Source organism: Oncorhynchus kisutch, linkage group LG23 (assembly GCF_002021735.2).
Source record: "Oncorhynchus kisutch isolate 150728-3 linkage group LG23, Okis_V2, whole genome shotgun sequence".
NCBI lineage: Eukaryota > Metazoa > Chordata > Actinopteri > Salmoniformes > Salmonidae > Oncorhynchus > Oncorhynchus kisutch.
In genome coordinates this window covers 484,166-506,222 of record NC_034196.2, presented here as the reverse complement: position 1 = coordinate 506,222, position 22,057 = coordinate 484,166, and the positions used below count along the sequence as shown (strand labels likewise).

Sequence of the window (22,057 nt, the reverse complement as noted above, 5' to 3'; positions counted from 1 at the left end):
ATTGTGTTAAGTCAACGGTGTCACTATCGACAGTGGTCTTTAAGGTTTTAATCTGAATTGCCGATTTTCAGTATTGTCATTTAGCATTAAAAAAAAAAATCAAATGTATTTATAACTAACCCTCCTATCTGTGGTTGTAGCCTAGCTAGCTAACAGTTCGCTAACGTTAGGTCCATGGCAGGGGTTCGCATCGGGCATACTTTGCAAGCTAGCTACGTTACCTGGACAGCTAGAATGTTTCGTACCGATAAATCCAGTGAAATTAGATTTTTCTACAATATCAACTGAGATTATTCAAACGTTTTTTCGGTAACTGTGCTCCGTGGCATTGCATTTCGTTACATTAAGTGGCTACATTAAGTGGCTTTAACGTTAACGCGTTAGCTCTCGAGAATCCAGCGTTGGGCCATAGTTTTCCTTAACACACAAGCTATCGTTTCTGGGAGCATAACACGAGCTAACTAGCTAGCTACAAGATTGTGGTTACTGCTGAAGGCACATAGATTTAGATTTCATGCAATTTACTGGGGGTGCAATCTATTATTTTTTGCTCTGGAGAGGGTTGTGTTATTTTTATTTATTTATTAGGCACAGGGGAGGGTAGTGCCCCCCTCACGGTATTCGGTTTTACTTTATAATTTCTTCCATGCTAGTCACATTTCCTTATCAAATTTTTGAAGGTGTTTTGGTACATCCCTTATCCACGGTTAACTTTCGCTATATCACAGGTCACTATGGTCTGACGGTCGATCCTGCACTCTGTCCACCGTTCAGTGACAATAGTGGTAGGGGGATAATTTGTCCAGATCCGCAATAGGCTAACTCGCGATCATACCACACACAATAAAAACATTCAAAGCTGCATCAATTGTAATAGAAATCCACAACAAAAAAATTGGAATAGCTGATAGGCAGCGGAAAGGCCAGGTGCATCATTGAGCATGAAAGAACAGTGAAGACATGACACACAGCTCAAAAAGTTCCCCTATTGATCTTTAGGGGCAATGCAAGTATCCTACCTAGACTAGCCTACAACAATGCAACGAAAAATTGCATTGTTTTTTCAAGCGAGTACCGCATTTTACTCAAGGTTGCAGTGAAAATGTAATTTGAGTAACTGCACAAAAGCCCTGTGATTTGAATGTTTCAATCGATTTGGCTCAGTTGTGGGTCTACTCACGACAGTTTATAAGGTCTAGAAAGAGTAGCAGGCCAGTCTGGCTATATTTTTGCTTCTGATACTGTATACTCTCTGTTGCAGATCATCATTCTCCCATATCATCCTATAATAATGTGGCCACATATGCTCCCGGCAGGCCCAGTTATTCAGGAAAGCTTAGTAGTACACACTCTGCATCCTCTCCGAGAGGCTGTTTTTCGCACACCTAGGACCTACACTTCAATATAACCTAAATATTTTACTTTTAATATGTATTACCTTTTTATGTGGCCAGGGCCTAAAATTTAACACTTGCCAAATGCGGATAGATTTTGGCATTGGCGGGTAAAATGTGTATTTCACCAGCCACTTTGGCGGGTGGTCAGTGCTCCACAGTGTGAGCAGGTAACTCGGATTTGTGAACATACTTTCTATTCACATTTATCGTAAAATAAATGCTGCAGTAGTTTTCAAACTATTTCTGCCATTTTGTTTCATAGTTGGTAAATGAATCGCACAAAGTCCACTATGAATCCCAAATAGCCTATTCCACCTGGTGCTGCAACACTGCCTGGCTGGGGACTGCGCTTGTGAAGTGCTGAGTGATAGATACATTTTTAGAAGTGCTGCACACAGGCTTAAAAGTTGGTCTAATTTCCTTGAAACAAAAGTCTACTGAAGTGAGACATTGTCATTGTTCCTTGTCAATTTACATTGTTTTGTTCACACACTAGGTTGTTTTTCTATGTTTGCGTTTCAACTGCTAGAGAAGAGAAGACAATGCGTCTACTAGTCAGTCTCAATCTCACAGGCACTAACATGACTTGTGTTAACAATAAATGTTAACAATTTACTACATTACTTCTTACTAGTAATACATTTGTTTTTAGGAACATTACAAAGCATGCTCATTTTTTTTGTGTTTTGTTGGTGAAAAAAAAAAATTGTCTGGTAAAAAAAATTGAGTGGGTGGTAGATTTAAAAATCTATCTCCCACATTGGCTGGTGGACCAAAAAGTACATTTTTATATTTACCCTGTATGTGGCATCAACACAACCATTCACAATGTTTTAATCTGATTAGGCTACTTCAAAAGTCTCTTGAAGGCCTGCTCACATTCATAGGAAATATAATTTCAGCATCCTCAAAGTGACTTGACATTACACAGGTCTCCAGCCAACCTTTTTATACAACCAAACTATTAAAAGGTAACGACATTGTCACTGGTTGTGGGCTCCCGAGTGGCGCAGCGGTCTAAGGCACTGCATCTCAGTTCAAGAGGCGACACTACAGTCCCTGGTTCGAATCCAGGCTGAATCGCATCTGGCTGTGATTCGGAGTCCAATAGGGCAGTGTGGTCTAGGTTTGTAAATAAGAATTTGTTCTTAACTGACTTGCCTAGTTCAATAAAGTTAAAACATACATATATATATCAATAACACATCCTAGATCTGAATGAATGAAATATTCTTATTAAATACTTTTTTCTTTACATAGTTGAATGTGCTGACAACAAAATCACACAAATTATCAATGGAAATCAAATGTATCAACCCATGGAGGTCTGGATTTGGAGTGACACTCAAAATTAAAGTGGAAAACCACACTACAGGCTGATCCAACTTTGACGTAATGTCCTTAAAACAAGTCAAAATGAGGCTCGGTAGTGTGTGTGGCCTCCACGTGCCTGTATGACCTCCCTACAACGCCTGGGCATGCTCCTGATGAGGTGGCGGATGGTCTCCTGAGGGATCTCCTCCCATACCTGGACTAAAGCATCCGCCAACTCCTGGACAGTCTGTGGTGCAACATGGTGTTGGTGGATGGAGCGAGACATGATGTCCCAGATGTGCTCAATTGGATTCAGGTCTAGGGAACGGGCGGGCCAGTCCATAGCATCAATGCCTTCTTCTTGCAGGAACTGCTGACACACTCCAGCCACATGAGGTCTAGCATCGTCTTGCATTAGGAGGAACCCAGGGCCAACCGCACCAGCATATGGTCTCACAAGGGGTCTGAGGATCTCATCTCGGTACCCAATGGCAGTCAGGCTACCTCTGGCGAGCACATGGAGGGCTGTGCGGCTCCCCAAAGAAATGCCACCCCACACCATGACTGACCCACCGACAAACCGGTCATGCTGGAGGATGTTGCAGGCAGCAGAACGTTCTCCACGGCGTCTCCAGACTGTCACATGTGCTCAGTGTAAACCTGCTTTCATCTGTGAAGAGTACAGGGCGCCAGTGGCGAATTTGCCATACATACATAAACTATTCATTCATGTATGTATGTATGTAAGTTAGGCTGTTGATTACAAACTTAAGTTGGGGTTTTGTTTTCTCGCATTTCTTAGCCAATTAAGGCAAGCGCTGTTTTCTATTCTCACTCTGCTGCTGCCTTCGCCACATTGTTCTCAACACCAATATGCTGGTTAACTTTGCTGTTTTGCACATCAACATGGTCGAGGAAAAGGTGCCATTTCAGAATTGCAGACAGCGACTGCTATCCAATGCGGGTGAAATCGCATTGGTCATAAAATATAATTTTTATTAGTGTTGCACCTGGTTGGAGGATTCTGGATTTCCTGTTTTATTCTATAATGACTCCAGCACACCTCCAACTGGAATTTCTGGAAAACCAGGGAATTTATAGGAAGTTGCAGGGATTTTGCAACCCTAGTTGCACCGTTGTTCTGACATAATATAATCATATACATTTCAGTAGCACATGTCTTAGTGATGGACTGTACCATCCCCACAGCCTCCGCAATGGATTAGTCCACTGAGACTGGCGCAAATCAGATATTTGCGGCGACTCAAATCTGTCTACCAAGATGGGGCTAGCTCTAATAGGGGGGATGTCTTTTCTGTTTGTCGAGATTGACATAGTCTACTATTGCGGTGTTGAACACGCAAACCATGTTATTGAAGTGCCTGAAGTCGGTATGCTTTGTTAATTGATTATGCGGTGCATTGTTACAGCACTGATGAATGCATAAGGCTGACATGTATGCTTTGTTAATTGATTATGCGGTGCATTGTTACAGCACTGGTGAATGCATAAGGCTGACATGTATGCTTTGTTCTTTTTAAAAAAACTTTATTTTTAGCACCTTGCACTTTCACACTTTTTAAAAAACAATTCTTTCAAGTATGGATTACCTTTTGAACTCTACAGATACCTTGTCTTCCATGTTTACTAGATGTAGCCTAACTAGCTAACGTTATTCCAAATCTCACCCCCTACTATCTCTTTTTATTTTTTTAGGCTTCCTTTGGAAGTACAAGCCCAGGTAAGTTCTCTACATGTTTGACCTTTTGTTGTATTAATGCAGGTGGAACCATGAATTTGTTGTGCTGTACCCGTCAAAAGTTTGGACACACCTACTCATTCCAGGGGTTTGTCTGTATTTTTACTATTTTCTACATTGTAATATAATAGTGATGACATCAAAACTATGGAATCATGTAGTAACCAAAAAAGTGTCAAGAATCTCAAATATATTTAGATTTGTTTAAAAGTTGCCACCTTTTTCCTTGATGACAGCTTTGCACACTCTTGGCATTCTCTCAACCAGCTTCATGAGATGGTCACCTGGAATCCATTTCAATTAACAGGTGTGCCTTGTTAAAGGTTCATTTGTGGATGTTTGAACCAATGAGTTGTGTTGTCTGAAGGTAGGGGTGGTATACAGAAGATAGCCCTATTTTGTAAAATACAAAGTCCATATGATGGCATGTACAGCTCAAATAAGCATTACTTTAAGACAAGAACGTCAGTCGATGCAGAAAATTTCAAGAACTTTGAAAGTTTCTTCAAGCGCAGGCGCAAAAACCATCAAGTGCTATGAAGAAACTGGTTCTCATGAGAACCGTCCGTATCTTACGGCAAAAAAGAGCTTCTGGACATTAGGACAGCGATCATTCACCTCGGATTAGACCGTTTTTTTTCTTCAACAAGCAAGACACACAGGACCAACGTCCCCGTTATTTGCAAGAGGAAGAAACGCAGGTACAGGGGACACAGAGCGGGATGCCTTGTGAGGACACGCAGAAGGCGAGTGGGAAAGCTGCCGTTGCCGTCAATATTACTCGCCAACGTGTAATCATTGGACAATAAATAAGACTAGGTACAATCATGAATATCCTACCAACGGGACATCAAAAACTGTAGTATCCTATGTTTCATGTAATCGTGGCTGAATGACGACATGGATATTCAGCTAGCGGGATATACGCTGCACCGGCAAGATAGAACGGCACATATAGAACGGGCGGTTTGTGCATATTTGTAAACAGCATGAAATCTGAGGAAGCTTCTAGATTTTTTTTGTTGTTGTTGAATTTTACCCCTTTTTCTCCCCAATTTCGTGGTATCCAATTGTTGTAGTAGCTACTATCTTGTCTCATCACTACAACTCCCGTATGGGCTCGGGAGAGACGAAGGTTGAAAGTCATGCGTCCTCCGATACACAACCCAACCAGCCGTACTGCTTCTTAACACAGCGCGCATCCAACCCGGAAGCCAGCCGCACCAATATGTCAGAGGGTACACCGTGCACTGAGCCCGGCCCGCCACAGGAGTCGCTGGTGTGCGATGAGACAAGGACATCCCTACCGACCAGGCCCTCCCTAACCCGGACGACGCTAGGCCAATTGTGCGTCACAGACCTCGCGGCCGGTTACGACAGATCCTGGGCGCGAACCCAGGGACTCTGATGGCACAGCTGGCGCTGCAGTACAGCGCCCTTAACCACTGCGCCACCCGGGAGGCCAGCTTCTAGATTTTGCTCGCCTGAAGCAGAGTATATTGTAATAAATTGCAGGCCACACTACTTGCCTAGTTTTCAGCTATAATTTTCGTGGCTGCTTATTTACCACCACAGACAGATGCTGGCACTAAGACTGCACTCAGTCAGCTGTATAAGCAAACAGGAATCATTCACCCAGAGGTGGCGCTCCTAGTGGCCGGAGACTTTAATGCAGGGAAACTTAAATCCGTTCTACCAAATGTCTATCAGCATGTTAAATGTCCAACCAGAGGGAAATCATTTCTTGATTACCCGTACTCCACACACAGAGACGTGTACAAAGCTCTCCCTCGCCCTCCATTTGGTAAATCCGACCACCACTCGTTCCTCCTGATTCCTGCTTACAAGCAAAAGTTAAAGCAGGAAGCATCATTGACTTGATCTGACCACTTTTCCTTTTATAGATGAAGCAGATACTAAGCTAAAGAACTGTTTTGCTAGCACATACTGGAACATGTTTCGGGATTCTTCCAATGACATTGAGGAGTATACCAAATCAGTCACTTCCTTTATCAATAAATGCGTTGAGGATGTTGTCCCCACAGTGACTGTACATACACACCCCAACCAGAAGCCATGGATTACAGGTAACATTCGCACTGACCTAAAGGACAGAGCTGCCGCTTTCAATGTGCGGGACTCTAACCCGGAAGCTTACAAGAAATCCTGCTTTGCCCTGTATCGAACCATCAAACAGGCAAAGCGTCAATACAGGGCTAAGATTGAATCATACTACACCGGGTCCGACACTCATCTTAATTAAGTGGCAGGGCTTGCCAACTATTACGGACTACAAAGGGAAGCACAGCCGCAAGCCGCCCAGTGACGCGAGCCCACCGGACGAGCTAAATCACTTCTATGCTCGCTTCGAGGCAAGCAACACTGAGGCATGCATGAGGGCATCAGCTGTTCCGGATGACTATGATAACCCTCTCCGTAGCCGACATGAGTAACACTTAAAAAATAGGTCAACTTTCACAAGGCTGCGGGGCCAGACAAATTACCAGGATGTGTGCTCTAGGCATCTGCTGACCAACTGGCAGGTGTCTTCACTGACATTTTCAACATGTCCCTTATTGAGTCTGTAATACCAACATGTTTCAAGCAGACTACCATAGTCCCTGTGCCCAAGAACACAAAGGCAACCTGCCTAAATGGCTACAGACCTGTAGCACTCACGTCCGTAGCCATGAAGTGCTTTGAAAGGCTGGTAATGGCTCACATCAACACCATTATCCCAGAAACACTAGACCCACTCCAATTTGCATACTGCCCAAACAGATCCACAGATGATGCAATCTCTATTGCACTCCACACTGCCCTTTCCCACCTGGACATAAGGAACACTTATGCTATTCATTGACTACAGCTCAGCGTTCAACACCATAGTACCCTCAAAGCTCATCGCTAAGGACCCTCCCTCTGCAACTGGATCCTAGACTTCCTGACGGGCCCCCACCAGGTGGTGAGGGTAGGTAGCGATACATCTGCCACGCTGATCCTCAACACCGGAGCATCCCAGGGGTGCGTGCTCAGTCCCCTCCTGTACTCCCTGTTCACCCACGACTGCATGGCCAGGCATGACTCCAACACCATTACGTTTTCAGACGACATAACAGTGTCTGATCAACGACGAGACAGCCTATAGGGAGGTCAGAGACCTGGCCGGGTGGTGCCAGAATAACAACCTATCCCTCAACGTGACCAAGACTAAGGAGATTGTGGACTACAGGAAAAGGAGGACCGAGCACGCCCCCATTCTCATCGAGGCTGTAGTGGAGCAGGTTGAGAGCTTCAAGTTCCTTGGTGTCCACATCACCGACCAAACTAGAATAGTCCAAACACACCAAGACCGTCGTGAAGAGGGCACGACAAAGCCTATTCCCCCTCAGGAAACTATAAAAAGATTTGGCATTGGTCCTCAGATCCTCAAGGTTCTACAGCTGCAACATCGAGAGCATCCTGACTTGCTGCGTCACCGCCTTGTACGGCAATTTCTCGGCCTCCGACCACAAGACAATACAGAGGGGAGAGCGTACGGCCCAGTACATCACTGGTGCGAAGCTGCCTGCCATCCAGGACCTCTACACCAGGCGGTGTCAGAGGAAGGCCCTAAAAATTGTCAAAGATCCCAGCCACCCCAGTCATAGACTGTTCTCTCTACCGCCGCATGGCAAGCGGTACCGGAGCGCCAATTCTAGGACAAAAAGGCTTCTTAACAGTTTTTCCCCTAAGCCATTAAGACTCCTGAACAGGTCATCAAATGGCTACCTGGACTGTTTTCATTGTGCCCCCCAACCCCACTTTTACGCTGCTGCTACTCTGTTTGTCATATGCACAGTCACTTTAACTATACATTCATGTACATACTACCTCAATTGGCCTGACCAACCAGTGCTCCCACACATTAGCTACCCAGGCTATCTGCATTGTGTCCCACCACCCGTCAACCCCTCTTCACGCTACTGCTACTCTCTGTTCATCATATATGCATAGTTACTTTAACCATATCTACATACAGACACCGGTTAGTCAGGCTGATTGAGGTAGTATGTAGCCTTGCTACTGTTTTTCACTGTCTTTTTAGTGTTGTTTTTATTTCTTTACTTACCTGTTGTTCACCTAATAGCTTTTTTGCACTATTGGCTAGAGCCTGTAAGTAAGCATTTCTCTGCAAGGTCTACATCTGTTGTATTAGGCGCATGTGACCCATACACTTTGAATTGAAAGACCGAGTTACCTCCGCCTCTGCAGCAAAGTTCATTAGCATTAACTGCTCCTCAGCTTGCAGCCCAAATAAATGCTTCATTGAAACCACTACTAAAGCATGTCAATAAGAAGACTTGCTTGGGCCAAGAAACACGCACAATGGACATTAGACCGGTGGATATCTGTCCTTTTGACGAATCCAAATTTTGAGATTTTTTTTGGTTCTGACTGCCAAGTCTTTGTGAGATGCAGAGTAGGTGAACGGATGATCTCTGCATGTGTGGTTCCCACCGTGAAGCATGGAGGAGGTGTGATGGTGCTTTGCTGGTGCCGCTGTCAGTGATATTTTAGAATTCAAGGCACACTTAAAACAGCATGGCTACCACAGCATTTTGCAGCGATATGCCATCCCACCTGGTTTGGGCTTAGTGGCACTATCATTTTGTTTTTCAACAGGCCAATGACCCAAAACATACCTCCAGGCTGTATAAGGGCTATTTGACCAAGAAGAAGAGTAGTGGAGTGCTTCATCAGATGAACTGTCCTCCACTCTCACCCAATTGAGATGGTTTGGGATGACTTGGACCGCAGAGTGAAGGAAAAGCAACCAAGTGCTCAGCGTATGTTGGAAAAGCAGTCTTCATGAAGCTGGTTGAGAGAATGCCAAGAGTGTGCAAAGCTTGCTTCAAGGCACAGGATGGCTACTTTTGAAGAATATAAAATATATTGATTTAACACTTTTTTTGGGTTACTACATGATTCCATATGTGTGTGTTTTGATTTCTTCACTATTCTGTGATGTAGAAGATAGTAAAAATAAAGAAACCCTTTAATGAGTAGATCTGTCCAAACTTTTGACTGGTACTTTACCTCATTCACCGTATTAACTAGCAAAGTCTAATGTTACTGTGTTGTTATTATCCAGTTGGCTCTCTGTCTTCAGAAGATCATGACTTTGATCCGACAGCAGAGATGTTGGTCCATGACTATGATGATGAGCAAACTTTGGAGGACGAGGAGATGCAGGAGGAAGGGACAAGCGTCAGCGCTGAAATAGCAGATTTGGAGAAGGTACAATTTGATGTTCCACAGATGTCATTGTTACAAGATGCAAAATTAGACAGGCTAGAAATCTAAAATAATGCATCACATGCATGCACCCATATTGGTTTACATGTCATTCATTGAACACTTGAGCTCTGTTTGTAATTAAGGGATCGTTCACTATTTGTTGGACCGGATTTTTCTAAATTGAACTTGGGCATTTTTTAAAAAAACAAACCATTCACATTTGGGATATTTTGTTTCTTTCAGCTGTCGCTGGCAAAAGAGTAGCTCCCGCTAATGTAATCCAATGGGGCCAATATTCTGAATCGCAAATGTTTTTCCATGACACTCCAAAGCAACGTGTAGCCTTGAGGTACATAATAAATGTGTGTGTGTGTGTAAGGGGTTCTCAACTACTGTAGTAGTTACAAACTCCCAAGTCGCGACCACCAAACAGTTCACACATCTTGTTGGCGGAAAGAACACTTTGCAGCAGTCTTTCCGCTGCACTAATATAACTGTGGTGCTGCGCCACGGCAAATTATTGCCGTCACGACCCAAAAATATGAGACATTGAAAAATATTTGTCAATGGGCACTTTGAAGATGTTAGAACAGTCCACATTTTACTCTTCCTCTACAAACAAAAATAGTAATGAATAGAACAATCTGACAAACCCATAGAATCATTTATCTATACTGAACAAAAATATAAATGCAACATGAAACAATTTCCAAAGTTTTACGGAGTTTAATAGAAGGAAATCCGTCAGTTGAAATAAATTCATTACACCATAATCTATGGATTTCACATGACCGGTCAGGGGCGCAGCCATGGGTGGGCCTGGGAGGGCGTAGGCCCACCCACTGGGGAGCCAGGCCAAGCCAATCAGAATTAGTTTTTCCCCACAAGGGCTTTATTAGACAGAAATACTATTGAGCAACTCCCTTTCCCTCCCTCCTTCCTAAGACGATCCTGCAGGTGAAGAAGCCGGATGGTGGACAGTCCACCAGTCAGCATGCCAATTGCACCCTCAACTTGAGACTTCTGTGGCTTTGTTGTGACACAACTGCACATTTTAGTGGCCTTTTATTGTCCCCAGCACATTGTGCTCCTGTGTAATGATCATGCTGTTTTAATCCGCTTCTTGATAATCCATCACCCAACAGGTGTGGCGCATCTTGGCAAACGAGACACTCACTAACAGAGATGTAACACTTCTGGGGTCTTTTATTTCCACTCATGAAACATGGGACCAACACTTTACATGTTGCATTTTATATTTATGTTCAGTATATTTACCTAGTCTGCTTGTTCTGTGAGAAATGTTCCTCCCCAGGTGCATACTAGTGCCATAGGGAGGGAGAACTGCATTCTGACCTAACTCCTAAATAAGTATAAACTGCACCATTTAAAAAAATGACTAGACTAAGTGGTTACTGTGAGAAATATAGGGTAACACGCCCCCTGCCTAACAGGCATGTCAATGTTATATTCCGTGTGTTTATGCAAGTTTTTTGGGGGGACAGAGTGCATTCGGAAAGTTTCAGACTTTTTCCACATTTTGTTACGTTACAGCCTGACTTAGTCTAAAATGGTTTAAATAAATGTTCCTTATCAATCTACACACAATACCCCATAATGACAAAGTGAAAACAGGTTTTTAGAAATGTTTGCAAATGTATATAAAAATAAAACGCCTTATTCCAGACCCTTTTGCTACGAGACTCCTGTTTCCATTGATTATCCTTGATGTTTCTACAACTTGATTAGAGTCCACCTGGAAGACCCCCATGAAATGTACAAAAAATGACTGGCAACATGTTGCCGTTTGGCAAAGCATATACACGATCGCAAATACCACTCAAATCGACAGCAGTTCATTCAAAGCAAATGCAAAGTGTCACACAGCAAAAATCCCAAAGATGGCGAGCGTGCTCCACCGTAAATGTTCATATTGCAAATGGACATAAAGTCAAGACCCAAGGGTCAACATTTTTTTATTTTTCATTATAAAATACAACTCCCTCAAGTGCTTTCTGGACAGTTTATTTTTTATGATTTACTTTTTATTTTTATATATATATATATATATATATTTTGTTGTCAATAATACATATATAACAACCATATGAACATACCTTAGCCCTTATGGACAAACTCAATAAAATAGGTTTTGTCCGTTTGCAATATATGACCTTAGGAAATCAAAATCCCAGTGAACCATGGCCAAATGGCATACATCAGGGGGGCGGAGCTAGCATGTTGGAGTGAACTGCTGTGTGTGTGAGGCTCCTGCAACTTTTTTGCAAAATAATCTAATTTAACCTACTTTATGGCACTTTTTACAACATTTTCTTTCTAATACAAGATTGTAACTTTTTATATGAAAATGCCGAGTAATAAGTGACCAAAGGACAATAAATCCACAGCGGAGGCCTACTCCCCACTAAACAACGAGACAGACATGGCGGGAGGCACATGCAATAATACTGACTCTACAATAAGTAATAAGTGACCAAAGGGCAATAAATCCACTGCGGAGGCCTACTCCCCACTAAACAACGAGACAGACATGGCGGGAGGCACATGCAACAACGTGACACTTACAGAACTTACCCGGGCTTTGGGGGAGCTACATGTTGCTATAGCTGAGGATCTTAAGGCCACTATTGCTGAACTGGACACCAAAATCGAGAGCATAATTTGAACGGTCGCTTCACATGGCCAGAGTATTGTGGGCCTTGAGAAAGCTTCTGAATTCAACGCTGGTAGGATTGACGAGTTAGAGAAACTATGCACGTCATTGCAAGATAGTGTGCAGAGGCTTTCTGTGAAAGTGGTGGACCTGGAGGGTTGATCCAGACGTAATAACCTTTGCGTTGTTGGTCTGGCAGAGGGGGTAGAGGCGGGTTCTCGCCCCACCGACTTCTTCGCCAAGCTATTGAAGGATGCAATGGGTTCAGATGTTTTGGCTTCGGATCCCCAGCTGGACCGTGCACATCGCTCCCTTGTCCCAGTACCTGGACCGGGTCAACGTCCTCGCCCAGTAATCATCTGTCGTCACAGTTTCAAGACCAAGGATCTTATCCTGCGTGAAGCTCGAATGAGGGGCAACCTGTCACATAAAGGGTACCCATTCCGTGTCTATGAGGATTATGCGCCCGATGTGGCAAAGCACCGCACCGACTACAGAGATGTCATGACCAAACTCTACAAACTCAATCTTCGCCCAGCCTTGTTCTTCCCTGCAAGACTAAGAATTACCCCGCCTTCTGGTGAGAAGATTTGTCTCTCCTCGGTTTTGGACGCAGAGAAGTTTATCCTAATTCTAATCTGTACGCCAATCTCTCGTACAGATTAGAATGCCTTGTCATTGTGTGTTAGGGTCTGCTCATGGACTCGAATCCATACTATACCATAATGGGTGAAACCGTATTAAATGGGCTCAACCAGGGCTACCGAACATGTAAAGACGCTGAGCCGACCAATGGATGGCGGTCAGCTCTCATTTAATGTTAAATTCACTTTCATCCCGGCTGTGCTCAGAGTGATGCATATTTTTACTTCCAGGTTTCATCACTGACACCTTCGGATACTGCCCCATTTTTGTTTTATTTATTTTACAATCTTTACATTATTCTTATTAACATTTATTTATTGCTTGCAGGGGACTGGGGGTGACGGTTGGGCAGACGCAGACACCTGGTTAGCAAGTTGATGTTTTGTGCCGTTCTGCCTTTGTCTAGCTGTGGGCCGATCTCCCAACTAGAAAACAAGAGGCACAGCGATTCTGGTATGGAAAGGAATTCCCTTTCTACATAAAACCACTATTGCGGATAAAGAGGGTCGGTACGTGATCGCAATAGGAGAAATCCACTCTACCTCAGTAACTCTACTAAATATCTATGGGCCAAACATTGATAACCCCTCTTTTTTTTCAAAAGAGTCCTTGCCCTGATTCCAGCTATCTCCCATACTAACCTGGTCATTGGAGGGGACCTTAACTGTGTGCTAGACCAATATTTGGATAGATCCTCTACCCGGTGAACCCCTACCTCCTATTCAAGCGAATTCTTGAATACCTACGTAAAAAAATCTGACTTATTTGATATATGGAGGATCGCTAACCCTACGGGGAGGGAATACTCCTTTTACTCTCATGTTCACAAGGTTTACACTCGAATTGACTACTTTTTGGTGGATGCTAGACTACTCCCCTATACCTGTAATGTGAGGTATCATGATATTATGATCTCGGACCACAGTCCACTCACCTTCTCCCTGAGAATGGGTGACATTGTACCAAACGAGAGGTTCTGGAGGTTGAATCCTCAGCTCCTCACAGAACCAACATTCTGTGAGGCCAAATTACATTTTTCTTTGATACCAACGACAACACAGACTTCCCCAGCATTATTGTGGGAAACACTGAAGGCTTATCTGAGAGGCTGTGTCATCTCCTTTCAGGCTGCCCGGAAGTGGGCAAAACGGAGGAAAACTGGAGGGACAAATTCACTTACTGGATAGGGAGAATGCTAGCCATCCATCTATGGAGAAACATAAAAAAATTACCTCTTTAAAATTTGAATATAATCAGATTCTCTTAGCTAAAATTGCAAAATCTTTTTTCTATGCCAAGCAAAAATATTTTGAGTTTGGTGACAAACCACACAAATTACTCGCCAGACTACTACAAAAAAAATGAATGACTGAATAATTCACAAAGTTAAATCTGCATCTGGGGAATTACTTATTATTTCCCCCAAAGACATCAATGACAGATTCTGTCAGTTTTATGAGACTATATACATCTAAAGCGGATCCTAACCCTTTAATTATGCAAACGTTTTTGGAGGACTGTAATTCTAACTTCCTGAATAAGGAAATATCTCTTGATGAAATTCGAGAAACAATTAAATCTCTAAAGAGTGGCAAGACCCCGGGCCCAGATGGATACCCTGGTGAATTATATGAAACATTCAGCAACATGCTCTCTCCCTACCTGCACAAAATGTTGGTTTAGGCCAATGAGGATGGAGCTCTCCCGTCTACTTTGGATGAAGCGTACATTACAGTTATACATAAGAACCAAAAGATTTGAGCAAAAACTCTAGCTAACAGGCTTAGCACTTTAATTGGCAAATTGGTCCATTCGGATCAGACCGGCTTTATCCCCAACATAAACTCATTCTTCAATCTCAGGCGCCTCTTCAACATTATGTATGAGGTTACCCAACGTGGACCTTGCCGTCATATCTCTTGACGCCGAAAAGGCCTTAGGGCCACTCAACTTGGTCAATCTATTCAAGGTCCTACAGAAATGTAATATTGGAGATGGGTTCATAAATTGGATCCAGCTTTTATATAGGAACCCCTGTGCCAGAATACTCACTAACCAATCATTGTCGCCCCGATTTAACCTTCACAGAGGGACAAGGCAGGGTTGTGCGCTGTCGCCTATGCTCTTCGCCCTAATTATCGAACCTCTCGCTCAGACGATTAGATCTCATGCAGCAATACACGGCTATAATACTAAAGATACTCTAAATAAGATTTCCCTATACGCAGATGACATCCTCCTCTATGTAACAGAACCCCAGGCTGGTATCCCAGCTATTCTTGATGTGATCAATTTGTTTAGTACCTTCTCGGGATACAGAATCAATTGGAATGAGTGAATTAATGCCCATACGGTCGCAAAACACGTCCTGGCTAGAACATCTTCAGAAAAATTAACCTACCTGGGAATTGTAGTTACCAAACAATAGTCCTTACTATTTAAAGAGAATTTCCCCTCTCTGATACAAAAACTCAAGGCAAACATACTATTTTGGAGAACTCTCCCAATTTCTCTGCTCGGAAGAATTAATGCCATTAAAATGGTCTTCCTCCCACATCTGCTCTACCTATATCAGAACATCCCAGTATTCATACCGAAATCCTTTCATAAACAACTGGACTCTATTATCAATCCTTTCATCTGGGATTATAAAACACCTCTGTAAATCCAAGATGGAAGGAGGATTGTCTCTCCCAAATTTTATATTTTATTACTGGGCCGCTAACCTCCGCGTTATGTTTCTGCTGGATGACTCACTTCTGTCATCCAGCTGGCTTAGTATGGAGCGTGAGGAGTGTCACCCCTTCTCTATCGGCGCTGTGATTTTGTCGCCTGTCAGTCTGGAGATGTCACTTTATTGTAACAATCCTATTATACATAGCACAGTCTGAATCTGGAAGCAAATTAAAGTCCACTTTGAGCTTAGACCAATGTCATTCATGCTCCCTGTCGCCAGGAATCCCTCCTTTTGCCCCCTCTAACCTTGATAACACCTTTGAGCGATGGGGAGAGTTGGGGATAAGTACCATAGGGGATTTATACATAGAAGGGACATTTGCTTCCTTTGAGTTGCTGAGGGAAACTTCTAATCTTCCCAGAAGTAATTTTTTCAGATACCTACAAATTAGATACTACTTTAGAAAACACCTCCCAACATTTGGGAATGCTAAACCTTCAATGTTTGACGGATGCATAAAATTATGCCCCACCTCAAACTGATATCGCGTCTATATGATGCTTTTCAATCTGTTAGCACACCTTCTACAGATGCCATTAAGGCAAAATGGGAGGAAGAACTAGGGACTGACATCTCGGTGGCAGACTGGGAAAAGAGCTTGGAGTATATCCACACATGCTCCATTAATTCCAGACATCGTCTCATACAATTCAAGGTATTACACAGATGACACTATTCCAAAACTAAACTGCACAGGATATTTCCTGATACATCCCCTACGTGTGACAAATGTCAGGCTGCGCAGGGTACACTACACCACTGCTTTGCCCTATGCTCTAACTTGCATGGTTATTGGTGTGGAATTTTTGGGATCCTCTCTGAAGTTCTGGAGACTTCAATAGATCCAGACCCGCTTCTGATAATCCTGGGAGTATCTGAGTCCCTAAATGGATTAACCAACCCCCCCCCCCCCCCAAAACAACTAATCTCTTACGGTCTCATTTCGACAAAAAAACGAATCTTGTTGTTTTGGAAAAGGAGGGAAGCGCCCTCTACCAAATTATGGCTCAGCGAATTGGCAAACACTGTACACTTAGAAAGAATTTGATATATTCTGAACAATAAATTATCAACATTTGATCAAATCTGGCAGCCTTTCCTCTCCTACTTAGACGAGTCGGCGCTGTGAATTTGTACTTATTAACGCACTCTCAATTGTAATATTTTAATCTACCTATGGGCAGCATGTGCTGGCCCTGCCACCCGAGCAGTTGGGTAGGGGGGAATAAGTGGACGGACGGACGGACATCTACCCTCTTTCTTTCTACATGTCCTGGTTTTGTATGGCGTGTTTTGTATTATTTGTTTTGCACCCAGAACTCTGGGTCTTGTTGTTACTGTATTTTCTTTTATGTTTAGATAGGTATACAATTCTTATCTTGTATACCTATACACCATTCTTGTGTGTTTTAATAAAAATATTTGAAAGGAAAGTACCAAATCAGGATGTTATGTCCATTTGCCATGATCATGGGAAGTCGGTTTCCGAACCCAAAAGTCAGTGAACCATGTCCAAATGGCATTTATACTGACCAAATGATATATCACTATGTTAAGCCCTGAATCAACCTAGGTCTATTTGTCATGTTTGATGAGAGAGAAGTGGGACGTTAAACACCATTTCAAAAAATCTGTTCCGATCACCAGGTGCATGGCTGTCCATTTGCAATGTCTTACAATGGGCATTTACCATCACGAATTTGACATGCTCTAATATGCTGCAGAAATGCCCAATTGACCTGCCCGTTGAACTCTGGATGGCCGGGCAGTGATGGTGGTTCCTCTCCATCGATCGTTGGTGTTGATTTCAGTCTGTCATTTTGGTGATGGTTCATCACTTTTTAAACGTATTACAAAAGTCAGCCTTCATCAGTCAATAAGATCTCATTTTGACACCAAACCCACTTTGTCCAACACGTTTAGAAGCCAACTATCACATGTTAGAGCAGGCCCAAAATTCACAGCTCCTTCTGTTTAAACTATAATAAAAACGTAAAGCACATAGTTACATTCTAGCTGCGGGTCCAGTTATGATATTGTGTAGGCCTAGCTGAGGCGACCCCGAGTTTCGGCTGAATAGGTCATTCGGAGCCCAAGCAGTGACCTTAATTAGTGCTGAAAATGCACTTTGTCCGGGCATTGCTACGGGATCCCTGCAAGAGCTATCGGACAAACGTTAGGGTCCGTCTTTAGGGGCCGAGGCGGTTTCAATGCACCTAGTCTTGTAACTCTGGGACTTTTCTAAATGTCATCATTTTCGCGATGGTCAAAATGAATTGAAATGTACGAGGCTGTTTCTCAGCCTGAGAACCTTCTAGAGCCACATAACTCACAGTGAACTATCGACTTAAGCTCTAGAACATGTATATAACGTTTCAGAGCTCTAGGTCTGATGGTTCTTTGATAGTTCAAACGCAGGTAACTTGCAGGCACTGTTTCTATTAGCCTCACACTGGCACTCCCGTGTGTATGATTTCAGAAAATCACAGAAATCACGTAGAGCTCCGAAATGCCGCAACTGGATCTGTCTTTAAAAAAAAAAAAAAGTTTATACTTAACTATCACCAATTGTACGATTTCTTATAAATTACAGTAGCTAAATGGCTGGTTCTTTTTTCCTGACACCATAGGTTCATGTAATTTGACGAGAAGCTTATTACAGTTTTTGACCTTTTAATCCCAGAAAATGGGCCTTAACTCAGTGTTGAGGCCTCAACGCCATCTTGTTTCTGGGCTAAAAAGCCCATTTGGCCAAACCTGCGCTCACTGAGTTTTGTCTCCGTTTACGAGAAATGGCCACGTCACTTTGGTGTTTTGTCCATTTGCAATAAGCAGGCAGTCGCCATCTGGTGGCATTTTCCAGAAGAGTGGAAAAATTACCGAAATGTAATAAAACAGAAACCAAATGTCCGAGAGACTTAATTTGATGACTTCCCGGAAGATCTGACCCTGTCTCGTGTTCATATGATACTTTAGTGACTCCACAAAATTGATTGATCCCATGAGGCCTCAACCACCAGGGGGGGCCCAATCAATTTTGTGGAGTCACTAAAGTATCATATGAACACGAGACAGGGCAAAATGTGTAGAATTCCAGGAAATTGGCTTTAAAACAGCAAAACAGTGTTTGCTCTGGAAAAAATGTAGAGCAGTAGGAGGAAAAAGTCACGGGGCCTCAACCACCAGGGGGGGCCCAATCAACATAATCTGGTCATGATAACTGCAATATTTAAATAACTGGTTAACCTAACTTACCTTGCTAACATGGGATAGTTGATCAACTGGAAGTTTTGAACAGGCTATAATTAATGGCCGATACAACTCCCCTCAATACAATACTAGCTTCGCTCTGTACAAGAAAATGCTAGAAAGGCTGACTCAGTGGATTGACAGCAGCCACGGTGTGGGAAACCAGATGAATTTGTATTGAGTGAACTGTCCATTTTATTATGTTAACATTCTGTCATAAATCTTCCTAACTGTTATGCATGAACTTTTGTTTGTTATGATTTGTAAAACAAAATCAAGTAATCTTTAATCATTCAGGAGGGCAACATGCCACTGGAGGAGCTGCTGGCTATGTATAGATACGAAGCATCAATTGGCACCGCTGGAGGGTCCAGTGTGGGCGGCTCTTCTGTTGAACTTACGGACGAGCTACCTGATATGACATTAGATAAAGTAAGTAAGCACCGTGTCAATTTTGTACGTTGGACTTCGTCTTCTGTAATATTTCCATTCACTTGGAAAAGTTATCCCGCCTGCAGTGAAAACATATTTGTAAACAAATTGTTAGTAGGTTGTGAGAGGGCTTTCCTTTTTAAAATAATTTGCCTCGGATTCACTGTTGGATGCTGGGGGTGTCATTGTGATGACATCCTGAACATTGTATTCCTACTTCACTCTTTTTCCAAAGGTTTCAGCGAAACCATTGTTTTAATGTATTATATACACTACCGGTCAAAAGTTTTAGAACACCTAGTCATTCAAGTGTGTTTCTTTATTTGTACTATTTTATACATTGTAGAATAATAGTGAAGACATCACAACTATGAAAAAACACATATGGAATCATGTAGTAACCAAAAAAATATATATTTGAGATTCTTCAAATAGCCACCCTTTGCCTTGATGACAGCTTTGCACACTCTTGGCATTCTCTCAACCAGCATCACCTGGAATGCTTTCCCAACAGTCTTGAAGGAGTTCTCACATATGCTGAGAACTTGTTGGCTGCCTTTCCTTCACTCTGCGGTCCAACTCATCCCAAACCATCTCAATTTGGTTGAAGTCGGGTGATTGTGGAGACCAGGTCATTTGATGCAGCACTCCACTACTCTCCTTCTTGGTCAAATAGCCCTTACACAGCCTGGAGATGTGTTGGGTTGTTGTCCAGTGGGAAAACAAATAATAGTCCAAACCAGATGGGCTGGCGTATCGCTGCAGAATGCTGTGGTAGCCATGCTGGTTAAGTGTGCCTTGAATTCTAAAGAAATCTCTGACCGTGTCAACAGTAAAGCACCCCCACAGCATAACTCCACCTCCATGCTTTATGGTGGGAAATACACATGCAGAGATCATTCGTTCACCCACATTGCGTCTCACGAAAACACGGCGGTTGGAACCGGAAATCTCCAATTTGGACTCCAGACCGAAGGACAGATTTCTTTCCAACAAGGAATTTCTTTCCAACAAGGCACACCTGTTAATTGAAATGGATTCCAGGTGACTACCTCATGAACCTGGGAGAATGCCAAGAGTGTGCGAAGGGCGATTTTTTTATTTTTTAGTATTTTATATATTTAAAAAAAAAATTTTTTTTTGAAGAATCTCAAATATAAAGTATGTTTTGATTTGTCTTTTTTTTTGGTTACTACATGATTCCATGTGTTATTTTGTAGTTTTGATGTCTACACTATTATTCTACAATGTAGAAAATAGTACAAATGAACAGGTGTTCTAAAATGTTTGCCTTGTAGTGTATGTATTGACTTATTGGTGTATTTTAATCAGGAAGAAATAGCAAAAGATCTTCTGTCAGGTGACGATGAAGAAACGCAGTCCTCAGCTGATGACCTCACACCCTCGGTGACATCCCATGAAACCAGTGATTTCTTCCCCAGAACACTACGTTGTAAGTTTAACATTGGCATCATTCACTTCCTTGAACTGTGGAAGGTCTTCCTTTTTGTTTCCCTATAATGCTACCACTGGCATGCATCATCTGACATCAGTGCATTTAGCAACCTGAAATATATTGTGAGATTTAAGTCCTAATGTAAAAGGTTTGTGGTAATGGTAGTGTCCGCGATAAAAATTTCGGGAAGTAGCATATCGAGCCGACTTTGGCAACAACGAGAAGTGAGAGGCTAATCTCCTCCACTGTTGTTTCCATGCAGCTATCACTCCCATGTGTGTGCAGATGCTCTGTGTGGGTGCTAACAAGTGTGGTCTCCTGTATCATGTTTCTGCAATATTTTTTGTTTCATACTGCTGCTCGTATCGCTGTTTCACAGTTTAAGTTGACACCCCCTATGCACTGCAGTCCCATTTACTTCCCTCACCTTCCACTATCTGCTTCTCTAGCTAATGCTATTTACGATGGAGACAAGGAATCGGAGGGTGAGGAAGATGGTGTGTGTCCTGAGGACACCAGGAAGGTGTGTATTTCAGTGCTTCTCATGATCAATCATTCCTCCACCAACTCCTAGTAGATGAGGCTCATGACACGTGGATGGCTTGTTACACTGCAAATGTCAACATAATGGTATTTAAATTAACTAATTTAAAAAAATCTGATTTCAAAGGAAATCATGGTCGGGTCCCAGTATCAAGCTGAAATCCCTGCCCTTGTCTCTTACTACGATGCCAATGAAAAAGGTCAGTGTATGTGAGATACCAAATATACATTTAGAATTTCTCTCGCACACTCCACTCACTCTAGCTCTCTTGAAGATCAACTCTGAATTTAAATAGATTTAGTTTTTGTCCTTTCCAAGGCATTGTATTAGCTTTTGAAGTGGTGAAATTCAATGTTCAGATGTTGAACAGATATCAGTTTACTTGATTTGCTATTTGCTCAATATACTGTATGTAACGTCATATTCAACAGATAGGATGTAAAGGTAGGAAACTTCCTTCAAAGCTTCCAAGTGTTGCCCACAGGAGGGGGAACAGTGTTGACCACAGGAGATGAGCTGAGGGGAACAGTGTTGACCACAGGAGATGAGCTGAGGGGAACAGTGTTGACC

The 22,057-nt window shown here is 42.7% G+C and overlaps 1 protein-coding gene across 3 annotated transcripts in view; it reads left to right on the top strand.

The window, feature by feature from the left end:
* The window catches only part of mier3a (mesoderm induction early response 1, family member 3 a), a 45,301-nt gene that overhangs the window by 167 nt on the left and 23,077 nt on the right, over window positions 1-22,057 (top strand). For 2 of the 3 annotated variants that reach the window (XM_031802447.1, XM_031802445.1), the window contains exons 2-7: window positions 4,428-4,452; window positions 9,605-9,750; window positions 19,353-19,487; window positions 20,820-20,940; window positions 21,393-21,466; window positions 21,614-21,686. In XM_031802447.1, the coding sequence (XP_031658307.1) occupies window positions 4,428-4,452; window positions 9,605-9,750; window positions 19,353-19,487; window positions 20,820-20,940; window positions 21,393-21,466; window positions 21,614-21,686 (574 nt within the window). The remainder of the gene's footprint in view (window positions 1-4,427; window positions 4,453-9,604; window positions 9,751-19,352; window positions 19,488-20,819; window positions 20,941-21,392; window positions 21,467-21,613; window positions 21,687-22,057) is intronic. The other variant, XM_031802446.1, reaches the window with a different exon arrangement.